Source organism: Ursus americanus, chromosome 11 (assembly GCF_024610735.1).
Source record: "Ursus americanus isolate L20-20 chromosome 11, mUrsAme1.1.p, whole genome shotgun sequence".
Classification (NCBI taxonomy): domain Eukaryota; kingdom Metazoa; phylum Chordata; class Mammalia; order Carnivora; family Ursidae; genus Ursus; species Ursus americanus.
The window spans coordinates 69,811,460-69,830,133 of record NC_142137.1 but is presented as its reverse complement, the minus strand read 5'-3'; the positions used below and the strand labels follow the sequence as shown (position 1 = coordinate 69,830,133).

At 40.5% G+C, this 18,674-nt stretch overlaps 1 protein-coding gene across 3 annotated transcripts in view; it reads left to right on the top strand.

The window, feature by feature from the left end:
• Positions 1-18,674, top strand: part of PRKN (parkin RBR E3 ubiquitin protein ligase) — a 1,256,589-nt gene that overhangs the window by 605,953 nt on the left and 631,962 nt on the right. For all 3 annotated transcript variants that reach the window (XM_045805474.2, XM_045805473.2, XM_087865639.1), the window contains exon 5: positions 12,178-12,261. In XM_045805474.2, the coding sequence (XP_045661430.2) occupies positions 12,178-12,261 (84 nt within the window). The remainder of the gene's footprint in view (positions 1-12,177; positions 12,262-18,674) is intronic.

The window sequence follows — 18,674 nt, the reverse complement described above, 5'->3', positions numbered from 1 at the left end:
TCCTTTCCTCCTCTTGCTTTTGAACCAATAGGGAAACAGGTGTTGAATCAACAGACAGCCCTACGTGCCATGTTACTGACGAAGCTAGTGTGGGGAATGCAGTGGGGATGCTGCCCACTCTTTCCCCACTAGGCGAGATTATACACCTCGTCACAGAAACAGCATGTGGATGATTGCATGGATGAGTGGGGCATCGAAAGGAAGGTGGGAGTCCAGATCTCTGAACAAAGCTGGGAATGTGGGGCGATAACAACATTCCCCTGAAAGTACTATTTCAAAAAATAAGATTTAGAATGATTTATAACCAAGATCTAATTTGCTCTCTAACAGCGGTCTTTCACATTTCACTTGAAGAAAGAAATGCACACAGGACGAAAAGATTTAGTCATGTTTGTTTTATTAAGTCAAAACTTTAAGCTAAAGGGGGGGTGATAAAATAATAATGGGGAGGGTGATTCTTACAGAGAAGTGTCAGAAGACATTTTTGGTGTGAATTTCAGCCAGTTTGAATTAATTGTGAAAAAGTTCAGAGAACTACAAATTTCATTGTTTTAATTTAGAATTAAGACTTTTTCTCTCCTCTCTCATTAGGCCATAAATAAAAAGGCTGGAGTGATTTTTTGGGGTGACTGGACCTTGATGACAGAGTCAGGGATGAAAGGGAGACAGAAGCAAAGGGGTTGTTAGGAGTTATCTTGAAGTGAGAAGGCTCAGAGGAAAACGTATAGACTGGAACAAACTGTCCATATATATTAAACTGGACCGTGCTTAAAAAATGTCTTTGCCAGCGTACGTATCCAAGGACAAATGTGAGTTTTCTTTTGGCCAAGAATCAATTCTGGTTCCTTGATGTTGGGGGTATGTGCTTACTGCTGTCGTTGAGAAGAAGGCCTTGCTCTCCGTAGCTCTACAAACCCCAGGTCATTGTAGGGCAAGAACGGAAACCCCTGCCCATATGCTGATGCTCTGCGGGGAAGTGCCTGGTCCTGGAATCAGCGTGCCTCATAAATAGACCGTGGTGCCGACGTGGTTAAGATACTACTAGAAGCCTGCGCGTTACCCACGTGTCTAATGCCTGACTGAGGGAGGCCTGTCCACATTCACTGCTCCTTAGGACCCTTGACAAATGATTTTCCTCACAGTGTCTAAGTCCTGCAAGCACAGATCACCTATACCACTGAGCAGTGTGTACCTTTGGCCAAGACATCCCCCCTACTGACACCTCTTCATGGACAGTTAATTACACTGAAGCAACAGAAAAATTAATGAAGTTGTGACCCCTTTATAGTTTTACCATGTCCTGCATATTTCTTCCTTCCCCTCTCTAGAAAAGAGGTGGCTGATTGAGTTCAGCCTCCGTGGTGGATTTACAGTAGTACACACCAAAATATGCTGTGTTATTCATAGAGTTTTATTTTGAGAACTAAATAATGTTGATATGATGATGACGGTATCTGGGCATTTGCTAGAAATCTAATAAACTTCTTATCTCATGTAATAAGCATAGTCCAGTTCCAGTCATAATTATCAAGATATAAAGCCAGCTGAGATAACTACAAAGCTTTACATGATAATAAATGTTGTTATTCAAATAGATTTACATGTCTTGAATTGAAATGAGAAGGACCATCTCAACAGTTAGACACATATTATGCTGTCTGAAACTGCCTCTAATCTGAGCTGCGGCAAATTTCCCTCCGTGCAATAGCAAGATTATTCTTAGTAAAGAGAGCTTGAACAGATGAAGATAATCATATGGTTCTCCTAAATTAAATCTGTTAAGAGTGCATAAAAGTGAATCACTGTATCTGTAAGTCTTTATTTGTCTCCATTGTTTAAATTCTATGAAATAGGACAAAAAAATCACGGCTGTTTGAATCCTGCTATCATTGTGATGTGCCTACAGCAAAGCTGTCAACACTTAGTAATATAATTGAAGGCATCTCGCAGTTTAGGAAGAGTTTGGTAACTGGAAATTGTGAAGAAATAAGCACATTGTTTGACATTGAATGAATTTAGCGTGATGGCACCCTGCATGAAGGGACTCTCCATAAATAATGACAGTGATTGACTGTGTCAAAACTCAACAGAGCTGTAATGCAGTGGTCCCAGAGTTGTTTCCTTTATAACAATGCAGTTTCTTTAAAGAGATGTGATGTTTTTTCTTGTAATAATTTTCTCGGAGGGGAAAAGTATGTTATTGAGTATTCGATTATGAAATGCTTGCTTTTTATGATATGAAATCATTTTAGTAGTGGGAGGAAATTTGTCGGGTGCCACCTCATGCCAAATGATGTTGTATGAGCTATAGAGAACCCAGTTCTTGGGGAAGATTTCCAAGGCCAGCTGAGACATTCTGTTGAAACAGCTGTTGAGCTAACTTGGCAGCATCAGATAATCAATACCAGCGGAGACACTTGCTCTGGTTAATTGCTGATGCGAGCAGCAGCTGCATCATATGGACCAAGATCTCTTCTACTTGGAAGTGGCATTGTGTTTGGGGTTGTATAAAGTGGGGTAGACATACAAGTCCACCACTTTCTGCAATTAGACAGTCTAAGAATACACAAAGCTTTGTTCTGTGTGGCCTGTTACATTTTATAAAGGGTTTTCACATCAATCAGCTCATTCATTATCTTATTTGACCCTGAGACTTTATTACCCCCAATTTGCAGATAAGAAAGTGAGGCATAAAGATGTTAAATTGATTAGCCTAAACTCTAGTGAAATTATGTCTAGAACTTAGGTCTTCTGAGTCTTTGTTTATTGGGGTGCTCTTTCCATGATCATATTTTTCTCATACTGTGGCTGTTCAGCAGCACCTTCTAATATATTTATTGAATATTAACTATGTATATAGTATTATGTGAAGTACTTTATCTCATTTTACCATAAACCCTCTGATGTAACATTAACAATTGTTTTCTCCACGTTAAAGGCAAGAAACTGACGTTCTGATTGAGTAACTTCTCCATCTTTATATAGCTGGTAATGGGAATGGGATTTGAAATCCAGGAAGTCTGATTCAAAAGTACTAAGACATCGTGTATTATCTGGACATTCCCATCTCTTTGGATCACTACCTTGAATACTGTTAACATTTTATCATATATTTTAATTGAATGATATTATCAAGTTGTGGTGGTAGTGTAGATTAAGATATTTAGGATATTACACAGAAGTAATGAACTATTTATGAATTAATTATCAATAGCATCTTCTTGAAAATATATATTCCAGAAACCAGTCTAGGAGTTGGTGGTGGCTGGTTCTGTTTTCCAGGCTCAGAATCCTTCTTTCTCTCAGGGAACATTTCCTCTTCCTGTCTGATTCCTACTTGTCTTTCAGGTCTCATCTTTAATGATAGTCCTTCCAAAGGTGTAGGTCACAGGTCCCTCAAAGAATCCATGTGTTAATTACTTGTTCAATCACTTTCGTCCTCCTACCTGGAAAAGTCTTGTTCAGTGTTTTATCTCCAATCTAGCAAAACACCAGTCACATGTTAGATGTGTAATTTATCAAATGAATTAATGACCACAATGACTTAAAATTAGCATCAAATAAATGTAATTTAAGAAATAGATGAGTGCATGTGGTGATAGTTCAAATTCTAAAAAATCCTGAAGAACGTCTTTAGTGATCAGAGAAATGACATTAAATAATTGGAAGCCATTGATAAGTTTAAGCATGGGTTCAGATACTGAGCCCAGATGGAAAACAAGAGATCCAAATGGACTATCAGAGAACACTTGGAATTAGTGCTATTGTGTTATTTTTGTTTCCATAAACCATATCCAATATGGCACATTACTGTTTCATAGTATTTAAAATATTTAAAGACTTATAGTAGAGAGTGTATCAGCCAGGCATTTTGAATAAAAATGAAAGGAAATCTAAATGGGCTGTATTGTCCGAAAGCAGAGCAAAAAGCTGGGGGTGGAGTGGAACCAGCATCAAACAGCTTCCTACAGGGGCTGATGAGGAGCTCAGGTGTAGAATCGCGTTCAGTGACTTGCCAAACCTAAATTTGATAAAGGGTGCCAAGCTAGCTCTCTCCTTCAAATGCCGACCTCTTCCAGTGAATTCAAGCTCTGTGACTGCTTGACCTAAAGAATGTGGTGGAAATCACATTGTGCCATGTTCAGGCTAGGTCTGAAGAAACTGGAAGCTTCTCTCTCTTCTCTCTGAGGAGTGTCACTCTTGGGAAGCACCTACTGTGCCGTAAGGAGGCACAAGCAGCCCCTGGAAAGGCCCTGGTTGAGAGGAACCACAGATGGGAGCCCATTGCACCAATGTGGCAGCCATGCCAAGGAGCCATTTCGAGAGTGAGCCCTTCATCTCCTAGTTGAGCTCTTCAGGCTGACTATACATGGAATAGAATGAAGCTGAGCCACGAAGCCTTCCCCACCCTTACGACCAAGCTTTTATTAAAATTTCCAACAAGAGCAAGGACTTTAGACATTCCATTTTATAAAATAAGGGGAGATCCATGTTTTTATGGTTAACAAATCATGTAAAAAATGGATGCCCTTTCATGAAAATGCAGTGCTCTTTAAGATATGCCCATGTAGCTAAATATAAGAGCCAAGTGAGTACTTACATGTAGGGTCAGAGCTTTCTTAGGAAGTTGTGTGATTACCCCAACATATGAACAAATAATCGGCTTGGGTCTCAGAGTTGCCTAGGATGTAGAATTAACAGATTTTCATTGGGAATCGAGGTTGCTTTATATATGGGAAAGTGTTTTGTAAACCACCCAATTTTTTACTAATACAAGAAGATGGCTTTGCGACTACTTTTATAATCCATTATTTCCCTGCTGATTGGCTGGAATTCACTAAATCACTTCCCCCCCCCTGCTTCCTTCTACCCCATATAAAATAGTTTCAAAAAAGAGTTCATTATTATTAATACAGTATCCAAATAAGGAAAATAAAAATATTTATAAGGACTGGGTAAGGGGTCTTCTTGAGGTCTTTTATTTTCTTTAAGTTCTAATTCACCTCCTACTAAGTCTCTTTTTGCTTTAAAAACACTTGTAGAAACAATGGGGTTAATATGTGAACAGTGAGTCCCTTGTAGTCTGTGGTGGTCTGTTTTTCTATAGAAGCAGCTTGCTATTGGGACTTGCAGTTAGGTGTTCAGAGGCAAAAGTGTGTAAGATGTTTATGCTCTAAGAAATCCTCGGAAATAAATTCAAGTTGGAAAAGAGTGTATACATTAAGTAAAGCACAAGTATATTTGCTTGTTTTTATGTACTAATCTCTTCAAATTTAACTTGCCAAAATAAATAGAAAGTCACTTTCTGGTCTCATGCAAGTGTTTATTCTGTGATATCTCCTAGGCTGTAATATTACATTCTCTACTTAAAAGTTTAAAAGAATGACTCCAGGGAAGTGTTTGAATATTCACATATTTCAACTGGAAAGTCTGTTTATGTTTTAAAAAAAAAATAGCCTGAGAACTTGGCAACCAGCGTCACATACTGAATTTTCATTTCCAAATTTTAATGTCATGACAGGTCTTTCTTCTCTGCATAATAAATGTGGGGTGGACAGACACGAAGGTGACCCCTAGTGATCTTCTACCTCCTGGTGTCCATGCTCTTATGAAATCCCTAACTCTTGAATGTGGGTGGTTCTGGTGATTTCCATTCAACCCAGAGAAAATGGCAAAGGTGACAATATGTCTGCCACTTCCTTGATCATGGTGTACAAGAGTCCCCTTAACCACATAATAGAAGCCTGCATCAGCAGAGACTGGACCCGATGTCAGCCCACTGGCCTGATGAAGTAGGCAGCCAGGTTGAGGAAGCACACATGGGGAAGCACTGTGGGAGGCTTCCAGTCAGCAGACAGCACAAGCTGACACCCTTACAGTTACAGCCGCAAGGAAATTAATTCTGAAAACACCCCGAGAGAGCTTGGAAATTGATGCTTCTCCAGTCAAGCTTCCAGATGAGAACTCAGCCCTGCCAACACCTTGATGACAGCCTTGTGGGAGCCTGAACAGAGAACCTGGCTGAGCCAGGCACGAGCTCCTGGCCCATAGAAATTGTGAGATCATAGACGTGGGTTGTTTTAAGCCACTGCATGTGTGGTAATTTGTTACACAGTGATAGAAAACTAATACAAGGTACAATCTCTCATATTATTTCTGAGATAAATGAAACAATATATGTGGAAAAACCTGTTAACAATAAAGACTTTAAAAGGAAAAAACAATTTCTTAAATAGCTGCCAAAGAGACAGAATATAAGCAAAATTTCCTCAGGAATGGGGGGAAAAAGTCCACACACTTTTTCATAGCAGAATGTTTACCTGGTGTTTGCTTTTAATAAGTATTAAATTTCGTTACTAATTTCCCATCCATCAACATAGTAGAAGTAAATGTTAAACGTAGTGCTCATTAAACGTGAGCCTTCTGGGGGTGCATCTATGAAGGAGGAGGAGGAGGGGGAAGAGGAAGGATCCTGGTATTCAGGTGTTCAAGCATCATTTCATACAGACTCTCCCTCTCTCTCATTTATTTCCCTTGGCAGCGCCTCAGTTATTTTTTCTTTCCTTTTCATTTTATTATGAAATAATTTGTGTAAAATAAGCTGCCTCCATTTAAAGGGTACAATTTGAGGAGTTCTGACAAGTGTATAAATCTGTAAAACCCTCACCACAATTAAGATAGAGAGCATCTCTATGAACCTGTACGTTAGTTTGCTCGGGCTGCTGTAACTAAGCACCACTGACTGGGGGGTTGAAAGAGCAGAAATGTATTTACTCATGATTCTGGAGGCTAGAGTTCCAAGATGAAGGTGTTGATGAGGCTGGTTTCTTCTGAGGCATCTCTCATTGGTTTCTGGATGGGTTATCTTCTCCCTGTGTCTTCACGTGGCCTTTTTGTCCATAAGTGTCCATGTCCTAATCTCCTCTTCTTATAAGGACACCAGTCGTGTGGGACCAGGGCCCACCATAATGACCTCATCTTGACTTACTACCTCTTTAAAAACCCTGTTTCCAAATACAGTTTCATTCTGTAGGGCAGTTAGGACTGTGACATATGAATTTTGAGGGAACACAATTCAGCCCATAAAACTCCTCCCAAAGATTCCTCATGCCCTTTTGTAGCCCGTCCCGTGCCCCCCCAACCCCAAATCAACCACTGATTTGTTTGCGGGAACAAATAAATGGGAACATGAAGTACATTCTATTGCAGGTTTTGCTTCCTTCACTCACGTAATTTTGAGAATCATCCATGTTACATTTATAAGTTATATGATACTATTTATTGCAGAATAGTACTCCATTGGATGGAGATACCACATTTTCTTTACCCATCATATTTTGATAGATATTTGGGCGGTCCCTAGTTGGTGGCTATTATGAATAAAACTATTATGAGCACATGTATACAATTCTTTGTGTAGACTTGTGTTTTCATTTATCTTGGATAAATGTCTAAAAATGAAATTGTCAAATCACTGATGGTTATATGTCTCACTTCCTAAATAATGCCTAAAGGTTTTCAAAGGGGCAGTGCTATTTTATATTTGCATAAAGAGGGTATGTGTGTTCCAAATGTTTTGCATATCACCAGTATTTGGTATTGGCATTTTTTTTAGTATTATCTATTTGAATGGGTTACTCAGTTCCTTTGTAACACTGGCTTCTGTCACTATTCCATAAAATCTACAGGATAAAGGATCCTTCTCTCTTTCCCGTAACTATATTATCAGGTTTTAAGAAATGTTCAATACGTATTTGTTGAGTGGATGAATATTTTTGTTCAGAGGAGTTTTTCTCTGCTATTTTCCCTGCTCTCTATTTAATGACTGCACTGTTGAGCCTCGGGTATCATCACAGCACTGTGCTTCGCTTTATGAGAAGCATAGGAGCTTTAAATCCAATGAGGGAAGATGCCAGAACAATGTACACTGTATGGATGGAAATAGATGATTTAGAGTTCCAAGCCGCATGCTCTGGAAAGTGACATAATCCCTGGGGAATGGCTGGGTAACAGGGAAATTGAGAAAAAAGTAAGAAATGAAAAACGCAGTGGGCTGAGTCAGGTGCCTTGGAACTGACCAATTATTGCTTATCTGTCTACTAAATTAAAAATAACCCTACTCAGGGACTTCTACTTTGAGAAATAAGAAATACTACTTGCAACAGTTGCCATCTTTCGGTGGGCAGGGGTTGGGCAAACATTAAAGTTGTTGTTTCAGTTAGTGTTTGTGAAAGCCCAGTGAAGAAGGTGTTTAAACGCTCACTTTTCAGAAGAGGTGGAGAAAGCTGGAATGAAACTTATCAGGAGCCTAGAGCTAATAATTGGTAGAACAGGGATTCAACAGTGCTGTGAACTTTGAAGCTTCTTCTCTGGAACACCGTTTTGCAGACACAAAGGGAAAGAAAAGAAGGAGGCGCTGAGTGTAGCAGTTTCAAAGACAGTTTTGCTGTCATGATATACTAAAAGTATGATTTTCAAAATTATTTTAACCCCGTCAGTTTAATTATATGACTTAAATGTTTGTGCATTCGAGAGGATATACTAAATACAACACATTTGATAACTTGAAATAATTGGTGAAAGCATAGTGTAAGTAAAAGTACTATTAAAAAAGCCCTTTTATTTTATTTTTTTAAAGATTTTATTTATTTGAGAGAGAGAGAAAGCAAACAAGTGGGGGTGGGAGGGGCAGAGGGAGAGAGAGAAGCAGGCTCCCTGCTAAGCAGGGAGCCCTTTGTGGGGCTCCATCCCAGGACTCTGGGATCATGACCTGAGCCAAAGGCAGACACTTAACTGACTGAGCCAACAGGCGTCCCTACAATAACCCTTTTTAAAAACTGCAAATGCCAAGATTTTGTAGTAGGATTTTGGAAAACAGGATTTGCAATTTTTTTAGATGGCAATATATATGCCCATCTATGAAAAGCAGGTTATAGAATTTATTTAGATAATTCAGGGGGAAAAATAAACCTCTTTTGCTATAACTGTTTTTCTGGATCTTGTCAGAGTGATATTTGGATAAGAATTAGCCAATTAAGGGGTGCCTGGGTGGCACAGCGGTTAAGCATCTGCCTTCGGCTCAGGGCGTGATCCCAGCGTTATGGGATCGAGCCCCACATCAGGCTCCTCCGCTATGAGCCTGCTTCTTCCTCTCCCACTCCCCCTGCTTGTGTTCCCTCTCTCGCTGGCTGTCTCTATCTCTGTCAAATAAATAAATAAAATCTTAAAAAAAAAAAAAAGAATTAGGCAATTAAGTACCTCAATTTTCCACTTGATTGGACATGCAAGACATAGCAAAAATGACTTGTAGATTAGTATTACAATTTTTAAAAGTAAATTTTAAGACTCCTCCTTACAAATTTAGTCACTGCTTTTCATGCCATCAAGTCATTTTTCTGAATTTCTGATTTACATGTACCATATAGATGTGCTTAACTAATATTCTTCTCTATGTTTTTCTTTCGGTGGTAATATTATCAGGAGAAATCCCCAAACGTCATCTCTAGTTGCAGTTTTCCACTCTTACTAATTCCAGCAGCTTGAATCACTGCATTCCAAAACCTCGGATTCCACAGGCCAATGGCTCTAAGGTTTTAATTGAAGTAATTTCTCACTTGAGACCCAGGATACAACTGCTTCTACAAACTGGTGACATTATACGGTGGCCAAAATTCTTCCATAATGTGTGTTTTTAAAAGTGTTTTTCAATCAGAACTTGGAAGATTTTGTTTACCATAGGTCCAGGGTTGGCACACTTCCTCCGTGAAGGACCAGGTAGTAAGTAGTTTAGGTTTCACGAGCCATGTCCTCCGTGTTCTGTTCTTGCAGTGCAAAAGCAATATAGACAACGTGTGAGTGAGCAACCACGGCTGTGCTCCACTGCAGTCCACTTATGGACACGGAAACCTGAATGTCACTTACTCTTCATATGCCATGAAGACTGTCCTTTTTGTGCCTTTTAACCATTTGCAAATTTAAAACCATTGTTTTTGCTGTTTAGAAACAAACCCTAGGCCGGATTTGGTGAGCAGGCCATCGTTCGCTCACCCCTGCTGGAGAAGCTCAAATAATTTATGTATTCTCTTAGTTGTATAACCAATATGGGGCAAATGAAGGAGAAAGGTTTTTACTTATTTTTTTTTAAGATTTTATTTATTTATTTGACACAGAGAGAGTACAAATGGGGAGCGGCAGAGGGAGAGAGAGAAGCAATGTAGGACTCCATCCCAGGACCCTGAGATCATGACCTGAGCTGAAAGCAGATACTTAACTGACTGAGCCACCCAGGTGCCCCAAGGAGATAGGTTTTTAAAAAGCAGCCAAATGATTCTTTATTAAGACATGTATTTCACACTGTTCTGCCATGTTTTTGTTTGTTTGTTTGTTTTTAGCTGTCTTTCTACAATTCTTTGCCTTTGATAGATTAAATACATTTCTGCGGGGGATTCACTCCTTGACAAGGCTGTAGTGTGATATGCAGTCCTTTTTCAATCTTGTCATCTGGAGTCCTTGGTACCCATATATATAGGCTATTAATTATAAATGCTTTCACAATGCATCTGTTAAAATACAGTATGCAACAATGAACCAATTAACATTTTATGTTTTCTAAGACTAGAAAGGAACGATGTTAAATCTGCTTCGTAATGGCATAAATTCACTGGAATATTTGTTTCAGTTTTCAGGATGAATATCGCACTAACGTCAATATCCATGCTATGAGCAGTATGTATAAACTAGCACATTTACTTCATTATTTCGAACTCCTGTAGTCATTGGGATTCTATGCGGTTTTATTACTTATGTTATCTGCTTATGGTTTGAGATCAAGAGGCAAATTGTGACTGAGTTTTCTATAATTTCCTTCTACAAAACAGGGATTTATCAGATTAAGTAGTATCTTATGTGACAATTATAGGAGTTGTCACATAAACACTTTCATTGCTTTTTGGACTCTGAAAAATTAAGGCATGAAAAATAAGTATCTGTAATATGTACAGACAGTTTCGATTCATCTTAGACTTTGATGCAGGGAGTTTTCCTCTGAGCCGTGACATGCAAATGGGACCTAAGCCCTGCACCCGACGATTACTGCTCCTTCTCCATCCAGGCTGTGCCAATGTTTGATTTCTCTCTCACCGTTCCTCCTGCTCTAAGTAGGTCAGTGCTTCCTGAACCAGCCTCGGAAGGAATGTTCCATGTTGACAGAGCAAGGAAGCAATGTCTTCGTGTTTAGTTAATGGTTATCCATGACAAAATGGATTTCCTTTGCAACAAAATGGATTTCCTTGCAAAAAGGGACTTTTCCAAGCCTCACGTGTCCTACTGTTGTCAGCGTCCACCAGCCACAGTGCATGAGCCAGTACTTGCGCTGCTGTCTTGCCTGAGACCAGACTGCTCAGTTCTAAGGACAGGAGGCTAGTGTCCCGGATAGAAGAGGCCCAAGAAGCCGCTCCTGTTAGAAGTGGTCAGTGCTCATTTTTAACTGTCGTTTTCCTGGTGCCTCCGGAGAAGGAGGAGGTACGGGAGCCGGCTCAGCCTGCCACTGTGACAGGTCAGGTGTGCCTCCACAGGGTCCACGACTGCCCTCCAAGGTTCCTTTTGAGTGTGGCTGCATGGGTGTTTTCATTTAAAAGTCATCAGTTGAGGGGCACCTGGCTGGCTCAGTCGGTTCCGCGTGTGCCTTCTGTTCAGGTCATGATCTCAGGGTCCTGGGACCGAGTCCCGCCACATCCAGCTCCCTGCTCAGCTGGGAGTCTGCTTCTCCCTCTCCCCTCACCCTGCTCATGCTCTCTCCTTCTCGTTCAATTAAATAAATAAATCTTTAAAATAAATAAATAAAAGGCATCAATTGAAATTGCAGTGAACTTAAGAAAAGTATTTCAGCTTTTAAACAATTAGATTAACTGCAGCGGGGAGACGACCACATGTGAATGTGAATGGATCAATAGGCTGAAGATCATCGTAGCGTGCTTGTGAAAATAATTTAGATCTACTGGATCCCCCAAAAGAATCTAGAGAACCTCCGGGTTCTGTAGATTATATTTTGAAAATCACTGGACTACACATTACTTTTATTATCATTTTATGATATCAATAGGGTTTAGAAAATGTACGAGGGAGTACATTTGTGTTACATTTCATGTACTAATAAGTACATGTTGTTTTTTCTCAAAGGGTCCATCTTGCTGGGACGATGTCTTAATCCCAAACCGGATGACCGGTGAATGCCAATCTGCAAACTGCCCTGGGACTGCCGCCGTAAGTACCTGGTTAAATCCATTTTTTTCATTACGGCATCTTCAGTGGTTAGTAGGAAATTAGAATAGAGACAGGAATGCTAACTGATTTTTCTTCCATCTGATAGTGTTCAGCAAAAGTGTCATCAGATTCAAAGCATTTTTATAGTCACCCCAAATTCTACCTTGTTCATTGCCATCCAGTGTCATTTTCCCAGAGGCTTAACCTCTCTGGGTGACTGTGTTGAAACGTGCCAATTTAAACCCCTTACAAAGTGATATTCATGGAATATAAAGAGGAGCCACTTCAGAGCCTAGCAAAAGAAAGTAACAAAGATATAAGGTTAATCTTTGTGCCAGTGCTGTGATATTTTGTATTTATATTCCGCATTGTTCAAAATCGCGTTCTTTTTCTCTTCCTACCGTTCTTTTTGTGACATAGTGTAGATGAGCAGCTCTGCAAATGAATGACCCTCTTCTGTTCTCTGCAACCCCCTTCCCCTTTGCAAACATATGCCATAACTTGATGTTTTATATAGAGCAGATATTTCTTAAAAGAGATCCTAAGTAGTGAAATTATTTTTTAAATCATGTTATATGCTGATCATGTTTGTAATTTGTATATTGTTTTGCTTTTTACCTCAAAAATTCCTGGATCAATCATAATCTGGTTGTATGTATCTCCTGAGCTGTAAATCCTGTTACGGTGCCAACCCAAATGTCAGCGTTAGTTCACAAACTGTCACAGCCAGCTGGCAGTTCATTTCTTCTCTAAGGAACAAAGTCTGTCAATGGCAACAGGTGGAGTGTTTGAGCTAGAACCATTAGGTGCGCCTTTTCTCCCCAGTCTGCAGCGCGGTGGCAAGGTGCGGAGGGAGCAGTGAGAAGCACTAACAGTCATTTTCCATCAAGCAAGGGCGAGGACCATAAACAGATTTTTATTAATGCAAATCCTGAAGAGAAATAATGACACATATATCGAGGCATCATACAGTCTTGTAAGTTTGCTACTGAGATGAAAGGAAAGTGTATATATTTACGGGGCAGAGTTCTTCAGTACGATTACATACACATGTATGCATGCAAGCTCAGTATGTGTGTGTTACAGCGCGCCATATCTCTTAATTACAGTTACATGTCCTAATAATTATATCTCCGTCCATTGATCCATTCACCCATCTACACACGCGTGCATCGTCTGTTATGTGTAACACTGTGGTCTCTGTATCATCTTTACAGTAATGTGAGATCCTTTGAAAACCTACCTCAATTCTTGACAGTCCGACTGCCTCTCCTGGACCTTGCTATTAATTGGCAGGATTCAGTCACAGCAGAGTAGACACTCTTGCATCTTTAAGGATTTAGCTTCAAATCAGTCAAAGGGGGAAACTGTGTTGAGTGGGATTGAGAATCCTTTCTTTTGCTCATTGCATATTCTCACCTTAGATATCAGTACATGGAATTCAGTGTAAATGAAGTTATATTGCAGCTCTCTCTCTGACAGCAGAGTGAGCCGATACACTTCAAAAAGTTTTCAGTACACACCGTATAAAAATACTGCATTAAATTACAAACATGTATTTTTAAAAGAATGGCTGTGCCAACAACATAATAAGGAAAAGTATATATGTCAATACTAGGAGAAAGCTGGACCCCGGAGGGGACACTGTCAGGTGAAGTGTGGCGGCAACGACTGATCACTGGGGGCTGGAGCCTCAGGTGGGCTGGTGTCCACAGGAGGCTGCAGCTGAGCTTATGGCTTCGTCGAGGTGGCAAATGAAACCACAGAATCCTACATAGAGCTAGTACCCATAAAACGGGATACCCTTGTGGGGTCCGCTGGAAAGGAAGGTGCTGGCTTCCCGGCGAGGCGGTCTGTGCTGGCCCCTGGCTCACTCTGACCTCCTGGTCGGTGTTCCTCACCCTTGTGCTCTGCTCTCCTGGCCGCCCAAGGTCTCATGATGGACCAGATCCTGGCAAATTCACACTCCCCAGGAGGGAGGAAGCCCCTACCCACCCTCCCTGACCACTCTAGGATTGCAGACATCATCCCCAGCCCAGGGTGAGGTCTGGACTTAGAATTAATTCTGAATCCAGACAAGAAGGTCTGTCCACAGAGCCCTTCAGTGTGTTTCAGGGACCCTCCAAGGAGTGATGCAAATGAGCCCACTCCATGGTGTTGAGGTGTGCGCTGCTGGCCCTGAGGACCACCCCCCTGCAGCGGGCAGCCGTCCATTTCTCTTTGCAACCCACCCCAACAGGACGCCCATGTCAAAATGTGACTTGTGATCACATGGTGTGGGGCATCCTGAGGAAGTGGGTCCAGAATCAGGTGATTCACAAGCCAATTGAAATCATCACAGCCATCAACTACAGACTTAAAAAAAGAAAGAAGGAAAAAGAAAAAAGAAATCCATGAAACATGGAACCTTGCCCAGAAGCTGCCAGCAGATGCCCCTCCGGTTCCCTTGACCACCTGGTTGAGTTCTGTGCCTAACCCAGTAACAGACAGGGAGACATAGGGGCTGCCTTCTTGGATGACACGGGTGGCTGCTATACATGCCAGCACAGCCAGGATGGAGAGGAGGGGTGGCTTCTGCTGTGGCTGGGGGGTCAGACAGCTGTGCCCGGGGAAGACAGGGAATGCAGCACAGCCCTCGAAGGCTTGCACACAAATGGCTCTCGTGGTCTCTCTGCACTGCTATGCTGGTGCACGGAGTTGAATTATGACCGAAGGCTTCCTCCCAAAGGCTGTTCTCCTAAGGCTGCTCTCACGTGGGAATGCATTTCTTTAGAGCAAGGACACGTGCTGAGTGAGTTCCCCCCTCCCAGGGCCAAAGATCCTCTCTGCTGTTAACCACCAAGTGTGTATCTTCTGCCAGAAGCATCCCCCATTGGCCGCACAACATAAACCCCTACCAGCATGTGACCTTTCTGATGACAAGTGACACAGGAGCTCCAGAAGGAGGCTTTCCCACTCCAATGCCTTTCTGCAGTGTGGACTTCCAGAAGGAGGTGGGGGCTTTGGCTCTTTCCTACTCACTGCACTCAGACACCTTTCTGTGCTTGAAACTTTCTGGTGCCAAATATGAAATGTATTTCTAATGAAGGTTTCCTCACTGGAGTTACCCATAGAAGGCTTTTCTCTGCTGAGCATTTTCTGAGGACACCTCACACTCCCAACCTTGTGGGGTTGTGCTCCTTGTGAATTGTCAGGTGGTAAATAAGGGCTGCTTTACTTGGAAGGCCTCTCTGAACCCCTGGAATTTGTAGGTTCAAGGCTGGGTCTCATGTGCCTGGGCCAGGTCAAGTCCTTTCTGGCCAGCACCCAGGCCTACTCAGCACACCCCTGTTGTGGAACCACGTGGGGTTGGAGGCCTCAAGTCCCAGTGGGACCAAGAGTGCAAAGTTGTCCCGTGCACACACCGTACATGCCCCCTGGGCCCTTGTCCAGAAGCCCCTCTCCTCCCAGGAGAGGCACACAACCACACCCTCAAAGATCATTGGTCCCAGCCAATCTCATCTCCATGGCTATCATCGGAGCCTGGAGCTTGGGCCTCCTCGGGAGCTGCCATGTACCCTCCTGGGAAGCAGCATCTGGCCGGTGACCTGCTCAGTCTAGTGCTTTCCAACATCAAACTCTTTAAGCTGAAGTTGCATTTGAATTGCCTAGGATAACCATCTAGGGGATTGAAATAAAATACAGACATCAAGAGTCAGTGGCTTAACCAACTGAGCCACCCAGGCGCCCCTCCCAGGACAGCTTTTGAAACCATTTTAATTGCCTATAAAATCGATTTTTAGGGGGAAAAGCATTATTAAAAATTTTATTTGTTTTTTTCTTTCTTTTAAGTTTTTAGTTAATTCCAGTTAATTAAATGCAGTGTAATATTACTGTTAGGTGTACCATATAGTGATTCAGTAGTTCCATAAATCATCCAGTGCTCATCACAAGTGCACTTCTTGATCCCCATCACCTATTTCACCCATCCTCCCACCTACCTCCCCTCTGGTGACCATCAGTTTGTTCTCTATAATTAAGTCTTTTTCTTTTTTTTAATTTAAATTCAATTTAATTAACATATAGTGTATTATCAGTTTCACAGGTAGAATTCAGTGATTCATCAGTTGCATATAATGCTGCCCAGTGCTCATTACATCACGTGTCCTCCTTAATGCCTATCACCCAGTTACCCCAACCCACAATGCCCCTCCCCTCCAGCAACCCTCAGTTTGTTCTCTATAGTTAAGAGTCTTTTATGGTTTGTCTCCCTCTCTGTTTTCCTCTTATTTTATTTTTCCTTCCCTTCCCCTTTGTTCATCGGTCTTGTTTCTTAAATTCCACCTATGAGTGAATTCATATGGTATTTGTCTTTCTCTGACTTATTTCACTTAGCATTATACTCTCTAACTCCAGCCACATCCTTGTAAGTGTCAGAATTTCATTTTTTGTGGCTGAATAGTATTCCATTACATATATATTATATGTATATAATATATATTATCTATATAATTTTTTTTATTTGTTTCTGTGTATTTTTATTTGTTTTTTCTTTATTTCTTGGTTGACCCATTCACTGTTTAGTAGAATGCTATTTAACCTCCATGTATTTGTGGTCTTTCCAGATTTTTCCTTGTGGTTGACTTCTAGTTTCCTAGCATTGTGATCAGAAAAGATGCATGGTATGACTTTGATCTTGAATTTGTTGAGTCTGATTTTGTGCACTAATATGTGATCTATTCTGAAGGATGTTCTGTGTACACTTAAGAAAAATGTATACTCTGCCGTTTCAGGATGGGATGTTCTAAATATATCTGTTAAACCCATCTGTTCCAGTTCTATTCAAAACCATATTTTCCTTGTTGATTTTCTGTATAACTGATCTGTCCATTGACGTAAGTGGTATGTTAATGTCCCCAGCTACTATTTTGTTATTATTGATTAATTCCTTTATGTTTGTTATTAACTGCTTTATGTACTTGGGTACTCCTGTGTTGGGTATATAATTATTTATAATTGTTATATCTTCTTGTTGGATTATCCCCTTTATTATTATATAATAATAATAATACATATTTTTTATTATGTAATAAATATATTATATTTATTAAATTTATTAAATAAATTATATGATATTTATTATTATATAATAATAATGTCCTCTGTCTCTTATTACAGTCTTTGTTTTAAAGTCTGTTTGTCCAAGGTAAGTATTGCTACTCCGGCTTTCTTTTGACATCCATTTGCATGATAAATGTTTCTCCATCCCCTCACTTTCTAACTGAAGGTGTCTTTAGGTCTAAAATGAGTCTCTTGTAGACAGCATGTAGATGGCTCTTGTTTATCCATCCTGTCTCCTTATGTCTTTGATTGGAGAGTTTAGTCCATTTACATTCAAAGTAATCATTATAGATATGTATTTATTGCCATTTTATTCCTTGTTTTGTGGTTGTTTCTGAAGATTTTCTTTGATTCTCTCTTGTCTTTCATGTTTTGCTGATCTTCTTTAGTGATATATTTGGATTTCTTTCTCTTTATTCTTTGCATATTTATTAGTGGTTTGATTTTTCTTGTAAGGCTGGTTTAGTGATCATGAACTCCTTTAGTTTTTGTTTGTCTGGGAAACTCTCATCCTATTCTCATCCTATTCTTTTTTTTTTTTTAATAAGAAGATCTTTTATATTATCTTTTTTGTATAATAATTTTTATTATGTTATGTTAGTCACCATACAGTACATCCTTAGTTTTTGATGTAGTGTTCCATGATTCATTATTTGCATATAACACCCAGTGCTCCATGCAATATGTGCCCTCCTCAATACACATCACTGGCCTATCCCAATCTCCCACCCCCCTCCCCTCTGAAGCACTCGGTTTGTTTCCCAGAGTCCATAGTCTCTTGTGGTTCATTCCCCCTTCTGTTTACTCCCCCTTCATTCTTCCCTTCCTTCTCCTATGGATCTCCCTGCTATTTCTTATGTTCCATAAATGAGTGAAACCATATGATAATTGTCTTTCTCTGCTTGACTTATTTCACTTAGAATAATCTCCTCCAGTCCCATCCATGTTGCTGCAAATGTTGGGTAATCATTCTTTCTGATGGCTGAGTAATATTCCATTGTATATATGGACCACATCTTCTTAATCCATTCATCTCTTGAAGGGCATCTTGGCTCCTTCCACGATTTAGCTATTGTGGACAATGCTGCTATGAACACTGGGGTGAATATGGCCCTTCTCTTCACTACGTCTGTAGCTTTGGGGTAAATACCCAGTAGTGCAATGGCTGGATCATAGGGTAGCTCAATTTTTAACTTTTTAAGGGACCTCCACACTGTTTTCTAAAGTGGCTCTTCCAACTTGCATTACCACCAACAGTGTAAGAGGGATCTCCTTTCTCCAACTCCTCTCCAACATTTGCTGTTTCTTGCCTT